At 44.2% G+C, this 12106-nt stretch overlaps 1 protein-coding gene across 13 annotated transcripts in view; it reads right to left on the bottom strand.

Moving 5' to 3' along the window:
• Window positions 1–12106, bottom strand: part of ADGRB1 (adhesion G protein-coupled receptor B1) — a 698686-nt gene that overhangs the window by 131593 nt on the left and 554987 nt on the right. For all 13 annotated transcript variants that reach the window (XM_069621727.1, XM_069621731.1, XM_069621729.1 and 10 more), the window contains 2 exons: window positions 10196–10299; window positions 1940–2042 (listed from right to left, as the gene is read on the bottom strand). In XM_069621727.1, the coding sequence (XP_069477828.1) occupies window positions 1940–2042; window positions 10196–10299 (207 nt within the window). The remainder of the gene's footprint in view (window positions 1–1939; window positions 2043–10195; window positions 10300–12106) is intronic.

Genomic DNA, 12106 nt, shown 5'->3' with positions numbered 1-12106 from the left:
TGCCTTCCCCACCTTATACAGATCCTAACTGCTTTGCGGTACATCCCACACTCACCCAGCAAGGTGCCACTACACCCTCTCCAGGTCTCCTCAAGTGATGTTTGGGCCACTGTTCCCTAGTGAGGGAATGCTTCAAGGATTGTTAGCGGACCAGCTTCAGCATTGTTTTACAGCACTGGCTCATTATAAGACTTGTCCATCTGCTCTACAGCTAAATCCATCCAGCATTTCCGGATACCGACAATGAATATGTATGATTACAATTTGCATATTACGAATGTTAATGAAGAGTATTTGCATATTTTTTGTTCATTCAGAAACTCGAAGCGGATTTTAATATTATATTGGTCGACGGGTCCAATGCTACTGAATACGTGAATCTCTAGCACGGAATCACTTGAATCGTGATGGATGCAGGTCTATCAATAAGGTTCAATGTTCTTAGATCGGCAGGCTTTTTTTTGGCTGAATAAACACATTGAAATTCTAATATTTATTTTTATTTGAGGGTGTTCACACTTAAACCCACCTTCCCTAATATCTAGTCCATAATCTCCATGTTCCTCTATCCTTTATATCCTCTTACCACCCCCTGTACCACCATAATGTTTGGTGAGCATTTTCAGCCAGAAATCTTTGGCAAAAAGCTCCACAAAAAAAGCCTGGTGATGTAACAATGTTGTACCATCAATAGATGGCTGCCAAGTTTTTTTTTACATAGTGTAAACGGTAGGGATCCCACTGATATAAAGACCACATTGACAAGTGAATGTTCATTCACGGCTTCCTGGACACCTTTTTATATGCTACTGCAACGGTATCCCTATGTTGGGTATGCATTATTTGAAGGCCGTCCAGAAACCCAGATACTATTTCATGTCAAAGATGAGGAATACGTTGGAGGAAACAATCCATTTGAAACCCAGTTATCCGGATGTAGCCCAAACGTCTTGAATCGTGCATGCAGCCCTATAGGATCCATCTCTCTGCTGCCATTGCCGTAACCCAATGTTTAGTTAAATTCTGCATATATTTAAGGAGGTCCCTTGTGATAACAGCAATTGCTTTTTAGCTGACCTAATGATACCCAAACCTAATTGATTCACAACCCAAAATTTGAATCCTTCTATTCCAAGGGGATAACTCCCCCGAATCATGTTTTTTTCTATAGGGCCACATGCGTTCTTCTGTCGTCTACCCTAATTACCCCTATTTTCACTTCTGACAGTGTCTAATCAGCTACCAAAAGAATCAGAAATAGATGGAGCCTCTTACTTTTCATAGATCGGAATTTTTAAGATTGGTCACATCCATGGATACGTAATGGATATGAGATTGCTGGCAATGATTAAAATGGCAGCTTGATCGTTGATACCTTCAGCCGATTATCTCAGTACTTGAATGCTGATGTCTGGCAAGAGGGCAGTAGGGGGTGCACACCCGCACCAACTGTGTAATTGCACAGCTTAGTTAGGAAGTGCTCGCCAGGCAAATTTGCGATGTCCATATGCGGCACGCATCTCACTAGTGCTGCAATCTCAACCCAGAGTCACATCATGCTAGGATCATGTATGCCACTGAAAATAACAAAGCAACGGTATCACAGCTGATGCACAATTATAAGGTCTGCAAACCTTTATCTCTGTATCCACTTGTCTTAGCCTCCAATCACAGAAAAAACACTAATCAATGTTCTAGACAAACATGGTAATCCATGGCTTTCTGTGGTTGCCGAATGATCAAGAAAAAAGGGTAAGGTTGTTCTCATGTCTCTCTTACACTTCCAACCTCCCTCCTTCGATTGGTATTACTTGCAATCCACGATTGAGCTGAAGGATGGGGTGGGGTTGAGGGCAGGCGATGGAATGAGAAAAAAGGGAGGGAGGGGAAATCAAAGAGAGGAAAGGTGTGCAATATTGATCATTCGTCGTTTTCTCACCTTATTCCTCGTCTGGGTCTGCCCGATCAGAATTAATGCATTGGAGGAGATAATCGACAGGCAAAAGTTGATTAAAATGACGGAGCGTTCGGAGCGAATGTATCTGTAGGAAGAAAAAAGTAGAGAGGGGAAAAATTAGCAAAACTCGTCTCCTGGGACTTAAGTGGCTTTTTATATGGACAGCATTATATGCTATGATTATCTTCAGACAGGTGAACTGAGATTCCGTCTGGGAATATTACTGCTGCGGCAGCAGAGCTATCTGTTGGAGTACACTGGCCCTGCAGCTCCGCAACTGAGCTATGGAACATATCCACTTTGTCTTCAGCCACTGATAGCAGGCAACATTCTCGTCAATGAATATGTTAATTGTGGGTTATTTTCTGGAAACGAATTGCACCCTGTATTTGATCAAAGAAGGAAAAGACTTAAGTTCTGATCCGTAACTGTAGACGTGGTCTGTGAACCTCCTCTTTGAGATCTCAACCCCAACTCAGCTCAACCCTCTAACGACCCCATCGAGGGAGATCAAGAACCTTGGCTTTCATCTACACAGCCATCTTTTCTCAGCCGCCAGTTCAACCATGTAGCAAAAATGTTTTTTTTATTTTTTTTTAACATGCATTCATTAAGAAATCCCGCACTATTTGTGCTTACCTTGCAACACCAGGGGTTAATATGGTTTCACTGTCCTCTAAATGGTCGACTTTGTTTTACCACATTTTTAACAGATATTTGATGCCTAAAGGCAGTGCTTTAAGTGGGCTGGGGCCAGCAGGGACTGGGCCCTGGCAGTCTCCAAAAAAATGAGCTCAGCCGGGTCCCTACCAGGGCCCCCAGTACCACCACAACATTGGTGGGACACGTTATCCCGCCGCTGCCGCAGACGCAACGGGAGATGTGCCTGCCATTAACTCAGGCAAACTGGCAGAAGTGCCAGCCAGCCACAGCGCCGCTGTGGCTGGCTGACACTTCTATCAGTCACAGTAACCTCCTCTGGTGACCCCTCGTGCAAGGGGTCATCAGAGGACGTTACTGTCCTTTGTTACCCCACGCCCTCCCCAGGTCACTGAGGCGTATTTAACCCTGGGCGAACCTGGGGACTGCGTGACATATTTCAAGATTTATAAAAGATGGCTTGAAAAGTACACAATTCACGCTATCTTTTATAAAGCTTTGTCGACGGACAAAGACGCCTCAGGCTTTGTCCATCGTCTAAGCTTTATAAAAGATGGATTGAATTGTGTACTTTTCAAGCCATCTTTCATAAATTTCCAAATGTTTAAAAAAGATGGTTTGAAAAATATGCAAACCGTAAGGTATGCACACACATATATAAATGTGATATATTTGTGTGCGTACCTTATTATGGTTTGTGCACTTTGCAAGCCATCTTTTATAAACACAAAAATATGTTAAATATTTCTATTTTCATAAAAGATGGTTTGCAAAGTACACAAACCATAGTAAAGTACGCATACAAATATATAAATGCTTACATGCATTTATATATTTGTTTGCATACCTTACTATGGTTTGTGTAGTTTTTTAGGCCACGCCCATCCCACAAGCCATGCCCCCAAATGCGCCCCCCCTCGATTTCTTACCCCACTTAAAGCCCTGCCTCAAGGTAGATGATGGGTTTAAGGTCAGGCATTAATGGATTCGGGGAGAGGATGGGGAGGGGCTGCATGCAGGGTGACTTCCCCTGCTTTTGGAGGTACAAAATATTAAACAAATGTGCTAGAAATCATTCAAGTGGTTGGAATTCGGTGAAAACACATAGAATCACCATGACATGTGTCAATATTCCTTCTAACGCACCTCTGGGGGCAGGCTCTGTTTGGACTACCCTTGTCTCTTATCTACAGAATGCAAAGAACCTAATATGCCGGAGTGCTCATTCTGCTGAGACTTCATAAACTTCATCACATCTGCCTGCCCCTCATCTGCCCCTAATTACTCCTCTCTGGGATTGTTCAAACGTCCATAACCAATACGATTCCTGGGTCAGCTTCCAACAGTTGCAACAATACTTTCCTTTGAGGAACTCCCAGCTCCTGGAAACACCCAATAGATCCCTGTTTGGTCGCCGAGCTGCGCTTTTTCCATTGTGGACTCCTGCCATTGGATACCCAAACCCTCAGGAGCCTAGTTGATCAGAACGCAGGGCACTAGGCTTTGAGGACTTGGAGTTTCTCTATCCAATCCTCTACTCCCTCTTTTGTTCCTGATCCCCCATCCCATCCTTTTGACAACAGATCATGCTTGCGGTCTGCGCTGTCCTTTAGAAATATTGAAAAGAATACATTAAATAAATTAATGCATGAAGAGTCAACGCTGGTACGTCAGAACAGCTCTACCGATCAATCGCAAATGAAGACCCCCCCCCGCGATCATGCAAGACCTTTGTCCAAGCTTAAGGTAGCGCTCATCAAAGACTGTTCTTACATTCACAGAACTTTGATCGGAGAGAGATTTGTCTGGCTTAATAATGAGAAACGTTGTTCCAACTCTACAAGGACTCAGACTCTGTTTGAGGTCAAATGCAAAAGAAACTCAGCATGTAACAAGTATCAAAAGGATAGTCAGATGCTTTCTTTGAAAATTAATTTAAACAGCAGGAGGAATGGACGGTATCGACACAGCATCAATTTCCAACGCACATCTGTCATCGGTATCCACAAATGTTACTAAATTATAACGTACTCATCTAACTAATGTCTAGTGGTGGTTACTGGGTAACCTTTGCACTGTAGCACAGGAACCAACAGGAATCTATGCTTGAAAGAGTTAACTGTGGATAATGGGTTCCGCTGCTCCCTATAGAGGCTTCCACCAAGTCAGACAAATGTTTCAGGCGTGAACCTGTAGTACGTTGTCGTGGCTGCGGCACACACCGTATGCACTTTGGAAGAATGCAAATATGCACAACAAAGTAAAGCTCCCCACCAAACTAGAAGACATTGCATGGAGATTAGAAGATGTGGGATGGCCCCGTGAATCTGGATCTACAGAGACCGCTTGGGGTACCATAAGGTCTATGACTATTGAGTCCCTGGACCTGCGCGGGGCCTGAGGCTCTGCAGCAGGTGGGCAGTGTTCCATCACAACCCATCGCAGTATAAAAGGGAAAGTAGGTGGTTAGTGAGTAAACACAGATAACAGGACCCCTGGATTTGGAGATCCAGGAATAGGTGAATGCAGTCAGTGGTCTATAGATGCATGCAGGGACTCAATAATGGCCCAGGTGCTGCCACGGTAATGCCAGTTCCCTCCATGGGCTCAGATCACATTTGCCGGATATGGGGATATGTGATTAGATATTATAGTTGAGTGAGTTTCATTTGTCTTATAAGCAAGTTCAATATCACAACCTTAACTGAGCTGCTGGGGGGAGGGACTTGGCCTTTAACACGCTAAGTGAGAACCTTGGCGTTGGTGAAAAATTAATGTATGGTCCATAATCAGAATCAACGTAGTGACCAATGCCTAACACACGCCTGCATTATTCTTTATTAGTGAGGACTAACTTGCATGCTGATTAGTAGTTTCTGTGCCAACACAGGTATATATATAGCATTTCAACACAAGTATAGTGAAGTACCAATCAAGTCCGTGGTGTTCTGTTTGGGTCCTCAATAGTAAAACATGTGCTTGAATCCCTGGGACAATATGTGTGTGTGTATGTGTGCGTGCGTGCTTGCGTGCGTGTGTGTGTGTGGTGTGTGTCTACGCTGTCTGAGTGTCTATCTCTGGTCTGCTAACCATTTTGATTTCAATCCCTTTAGCACAGTGAAGAATAGGGAATGGGACCAGGGCTCAGTGCTGGGGTTGTTTGTTCGGCCCCTTATTCAACATTACAACAGGGCTGTATTGCACTCAATTGTAATGGTGATCCAAACGTTATGAGCCCACAGAAATGTGTCAAGTGACATGCATGTATAAAAGGGTGCATTTGGAATGAAGATATTTCACATCCCAATAGGGGTTCATAATAATGGAAATATTATATCTATTACAAAAGGGACAGATAGAAGCTCGTTGAAAGGCAGAGGACCAGCAAATTAGAGAAAGAAACACTGTGCAATGAAGCCACGAGATATGGAAGAAAAGACCACAGAGGGAGTCAGCTGCGACTCAACAAGAGCTGCATGATACAATCGAACCCGGTGAAGAGAAAAGCCTCATTTGATCAAAGAGTGGATATGAGCAGTGGTTTTAGAGATCAAATGTGGGAATTGTCCAGCACATGGTTTAAAGTGAATGTGCATGGACCTTTAGTCTAGTGATGCCGGGTCTCACTGTAGCTAGACCCTAGAATTCATGTGGTTTGATTTGAAGAACAAAGGATGTAGGCTAGTCTTTTTTATCCAAGATCCATGGGAGCCGGTCAAGCAAAGAGACGGGCTATATGCATCTGCGGCTCCTTAGATCAACAATCAATGGTGGGTCAGCGGAGAAGCCATGTGGTCCACAACCAGATGCTGGAAGATGGTGATGTGTCACTGCTTTCAAGGGTGTATGTCCATTCGTACCATGCAGAGCGGCCTGCAAGCATTCCATGGCATGTGATTCAGGGTGAATTGACAGTTGTTCGGAGCCAGTGAAGCACAATTTACATTATGAATTACGATAGAGTGTGCCCAACTTTTTCTAAAAGATAAAGGACCAGCCATCCTTCCCTGGTAGCAAAATGATCGTTGGATCTGGATATCTATTAGCATCCTCCTCTGCAAAGAAACTGCAAAAGCAGAGCGATGGGACGCGATCACATTGCAAATATATCATTAAGAACCCATCACATTTGTATTCCTTCTTCTGTCTGTAAAAATGCATTATGTTCAATATCCCATAATACCTTTGGGCTTCAATTCTGGTCAATTCACGGAACCTGGGCAGCTGAAGCCACAAGTGAGTTACTAATGGTGGTAGTTGTAAACCGCAGTGGATGAGGTGACATAGGGAATTTAAATAATCAGTACCGCATTATTCCGCTTGGAGCACTCAAATGCATGCAAGAGAACAGTGACCTTGGAAATCGACAATAAGAAGTGCCTATTTCACTTTTATAGGACTTGTGCAAAAGACATGAGCAGTCAGTGTCACCCATTTGACCACCAACATTACATTGAGGATCTACTTCTAGTCTTATTTTTCCATGTGATCCTCTTCAGAAATGTGTTGAAAAGTTACATATAGTAAAGAATCCCTACAGGGCTGACTCCATCTTATCATTCCAGAGATAACAGCAAATGTACTATTAATTTAGGCAATTATAGCTCCAGTCATTCGGCAGGACAAGATGTTTCCATTTGCAAATCTAACATACAAATGTTTTATATTAATTCATATTGATATGATGCATTGTGCATATGTGGCATGTCCTCATGAAGATTTGTTTGGGGGTATGCCTCAGCAACAGCTGAAATCCAGAGGTACACGTGCCCGCCATAGCACTCGGGCCTGCAACATAAACAAACGTACGTCCGCAGAGGCAGAGAGTAGGATATCAATTTAGCACTGCCGGTTACGGGACTCAATTAGTATCCTGGAATGGTCCACTTAGCTTTATGGATCGCTGACCTGCTCTGATGTTACTCTCTGCACCAGAATCATTTGTTCTCAGAAAATCCTTTGTGTCAAGAAGATGAGACTAACTGAGGCAGTTTGTTAATTTAAGGGCCTCTTTGTTCAAAGCACTGAGAGTGTGGCTCTGATATCACTATTCGGCGGCTTCTGTCGCTAAGGTGGCGTATGTTTCTACTACCCCCTTTTCTGAGACAAGGATGAGGGTCTAATGATATGCACTACCAAATGTAGAACACTCTTCCTTTTATCCTGTTGTGTGTCTATTTCACACTTTGCAGCTGAGCTCCAGTATGTCACCGTTGGGGACTCCCGCACTACAGTGCTCGTGGTTCGTCAGTACACATATTTAATGGAGGTTAGAACCACAGCGGGTGAACAATCGATTGGTTTAAAAGATTTGAGGTTGAGGTTGCTGTAGAAAAAGTTTTTTACAAAACCTAAGACCTATGGGCATTGCAGTATACCTTTGCCACCCCAGAGTTCCTAGGAAGATATGCCCCATTGAAGTCTACTGGGCCTTCAGAAAAATGTTCTAAGAACTGACCCTTAGCACAACATAAGTTTAGGTACTGCTTGCTTATATCAAGAGTGAGTATTAAAATCAGTCCCATAGACACCTTGCTCAGGTTCCTCACTGCCTGGGGCAAGCACTGATTGTTACCTCCTTGTATGGCTCCCCCTGCAGCTGTATCTTTACCCCACAGAAGCTACGTAGCATGCACATGGCAGCCAAAGTTCAGCACATGACTCTGAAGTCCCCCACCCCACCAATTTTGTCCACCATTTCATTACCCCATTCGCCAACAAGGAAGTCATACACTCGACTTAGTCGCCAATACCAGAGAGCCACAGCTCCAGCAGGTTATACAAATATTGCATTTTGTAACAAAAAAACAAAAAAAACAACGAACATAAAAAAAAACCCTACAAACAACACAGCATAACGGGTATTAAATGCCTTCTGTATTGAAGAAGCATTGACATAGTAAAAGAATTGAAAGTTGAGGCCAATGTGTGGAATCTAGCGTATAGAAACTGTTTTGGTCTCCCTGATAGAAATAGCAACAAATCAAAAATAGTTAGGCATTTCCAAGATCTCAATCGGGCAACATACTTTAGATAGTGGACAAAGGCTGCTCTTATATTCTTAATTCATGTCTGATGATTGAAATCCCACTAAGATGAACCCCACCTTTTATCAATATTGCAGAAGAAGGGAGGTGCAAGAGCTGGCCTCCACTAACATTTGGATTAAGCATGATTTCTCCAAAAACCAAACTCTCGTTACCGCTCCTCAACACACCGATTTCCCATCGATCCACCCCACGATATGCATTGGTCAAGCGGCTCACATATTATGTGAACCTCAGCACTCAACACACCTAGTGCCCACAGCATCAGCAAGGCTCCATAGAACCAGAGCAGGCATGGAGAATGACCCAATACATGCCCCCATTCTATAAAGAAAAGCTTCAAGTTTCCAGAATGAATACTGTCTAGTCCTGGTTTCAGAGCAGCAATTATGTAGGGTTGGGTAGGCCTAAGCTGGTTTCATGCAAAATCCTACGGAGTTGAGAAGCTTCTATTTAGGTCGCTCCATACAAAGGGTGAGAACCTACCATGTGGAGGAATGGTGGGCTATGCTGATGTTGGGGGAGCAACCCTCTGTGTCTTTTGCACTGCTCAAATTCATGGAAAGCGTGCTTGTTGGTTTTTAGTTTGGCTAATGATTGGTTGATGTGGAATGATATGCAAGGATTGCAGATTTTATTGTCGTTGTTAGGATGTAAAGTTACAGGTTTTGAAGCTGATTGGAGTAGAGGGGTATACTTGTGATTGAATGCAAGTGAATGTAATTGAATGCAATTGACTTCCTTTTTTTTGTTATTTTGAAGTAGACAAAGGTTTGTAATAAACTAAATGTCTAAATAAAATAATAAAAACGACTGTATGAGAGTCATCAAGTAGATGGACTTCATGAGGCATGCATAATGAGGAAAGGTCAATGGAAAGGGTCATCACAGAACAACTGTAAAGGTCATTAAATGTAGACTTAATACAAGTGATAAAGGTGGTGGATGTCACTTAGTGATTCTGCTAGGCCAAGTTGGGTTGTCACGGTAACAGTGCTATAAGGTTTCTGACTCCACATGAACATCTGATAAACTGAAGACCCAGACTCTTTAGCCTTGTGTAGTTTGACCAAGCCCCTCGTGTTAGAGAGTGGCCTCGGGAACTCACAGCTAATATTCGTGGGCTTGTGCAAAGGAATGTTGATTATGTCCCTCGAGGACAGCATCAGAGGTGGGCAATTGTTAACCACACTTAGCACCACAATGGCTGCTTGTTATTAGGAAACATGGTTGCAAAAATGCTACTGCTTGCTCAGGAGCAGTCTGCAAGGTTGCAGACCCCTGCTCTGGAGCCTGAAACCAAGACTGACTGAGAGAAAGATTGAGATTGTCTAGAAACCATTATCACAATGGGAATGGAGGGATGGTTGCATGACATTAGGTTATAGAGAAAAGGCTTTCTTGCATTAGAACATGGACAGAAGGATACATGGTGAAACTTACCTTCACCTCAAAATTCCGCAAATGATACATATGAGGCACTGTAAAAAACTCCCTGCTGATCATGCATGGAAAAAGGTAATCTTCCTACCTCCAGACAGAGACATAGATGATGATGAGAAGCAGGAGGGTGAGTGAAGAGACGCCACATCCCACGATGAGCGTGACGGACGGGACCAGGACCTTCTCCATATTCTACAGGTGAAAAGGAAGCAAAAAGAAGGCGTTACGGTGAGCACCTGTCGCAAGCGCAGTTGATGTGAGATCCATGGACTGAGCTCAGCTCAAGCATTGCAGGAAAAGAAGGTAGGCCCCAGCCGGGCAGGCTCCTGGATGACCCAGCCTGTTCCGTATCACCATGACTTCAACCGAAGGATAATGAGGAAATAACAGCAGGCGGCCCAGTGAGCGAGATGAGTCGCACAATTTCCAATCAGTGTTCATGCAGCCAGGCATCATCCGTTAGAGGACAGGAGGTATTATCCTGGCATGAACCGCGATTCTAACAGCGGCTGGGTGGAACAGCAGCCTGCCGTACCACTAAAACCATGGCGCGCCACCCGTTTAGCACGGCGTGAAGTAGCTACCTATGTCAGCTAGTTACTGCGGGTGGTAAGGAGAGCAGAGGCTCTACCTTATCCAGATAGTCCAAATGTAGGGATAGTGAATGGGCGTGAACAACATCAGTTTGAAGAATACAGAACAAATCGAACATGTAAAAATGACCAAGTACAGAAACAGAAGTCAAATGGAGTCACATGTCTGTGACTTATGCAAATATAATCTTGTACCAGACATCACAGCATTTCAATCGCAGGACCACATCAACATGATCTGGAAAACCTGGTGATTCTGCATCTACTCTTTTGCTATAAGCCTACATTGACTCTACAGAGCATTCGCGGTGATAATACATCCCTTTATACACATGGAGGCAAGGAAACCGAAGCTGCACCTGCTGGAGTGACGTCAGATTGATGTGTAAGGATCCGGATCTACATATAAATTTGAATCCCAAAAGCTTGAATTACAAAATTGAAAAGCCCACCTGAGCGCATTTTGTAATTCAAGCTTTTGGGATTTTGTATGTTTTTCCCCCACTGGGCATTTCCTGTTTAATGGGGGACACACCACAACCCCTGTAGCCTATAATACCAAACTAGGGAGGCAGGGACACCGCCGCAACTCCCGCTCCCCTTATTTGGTATTTTGGGCTGCAAGCTTTTCTACCAGGCTGAATGCGCACTAGTGCATTCAGCCTTTTTGTCTCAGTATTTTGGGGTAAACCCTTGGAGTCTATTTCTGTGGCTCTTTTCATAGGAAGAGGGTTTCTGATGTTGAGCATCTTCAGGTAATCACTTTATGGATTGCCAATGTACCTGGGATGGTGCAGGAGGCCCTTGCTTAGGCCACCCTTCTTCTGTGTGTGGGGCTACATCACCTTAAAATGGTCCTCTGGGTGTTGGCTTGGTTCCCATTCATGGGATGTAAGAAAGGCCATGCATAACTATGCCAAGGGGACCCACACAGCAAGAGGGCACCCAGAACCCCCGAGAGAGGGGAATTCATTGGGCCTCATTACGACCCTGGCGGTAAGGGGTTTACGCCAGCGTTAGCTGCGCCGACCCCTTACCGCCAATTACGAGGTCCCCTAGCGCCATGGTGCTTTTAACACCTGCTTTTAGCAGGTGTTAAAATCCATAGCGCTAAGGGACCATGGAGTTAATTACGCCACCGTAATTTACGGTGGCGTAATTAACGCCTTCCCCACTCCCATTATGCCCTATGGGGCAAAAATGGGAATGGAGAAGGGTAAATGCGGATTGGGGATTTACCGCCCCGCCAAGGTCGGAATGGGGCGGTAAGTCCGCCAACCACCATGGCGTAAACGTGGTTTACGCCATGGTGGTAAAGTCACGGCCCAGGCGGTAACTTACCGCCTGGGTCGTAATGAGGCCCATTGTGTTGATGTCCAGATCAAATGTACAGTGATAGAGGGTCG

Source organism: Ambystoma mexicanum, chromosome 5q (genome assembly GCF_040938575.1).
Source record: "Ambystoma mexicanum isolate Mex_15411 chromosome 5q, UKY_AmexF1_1, whole genome shotgun sequence".
Classification (NCBI taxonomy): domain Eukaryota; kingdom Metazoa; phylum Chordata; class Amphibia; order Caudata; family Ambystomatidae; genus Ambystoma; species Ambystoma mexicanum.
The sequence above is the reverse complement of the archived record's forward strand: the minus strand, read 5'-3'. Positions and strand labels throughout refer to the sequence as shown.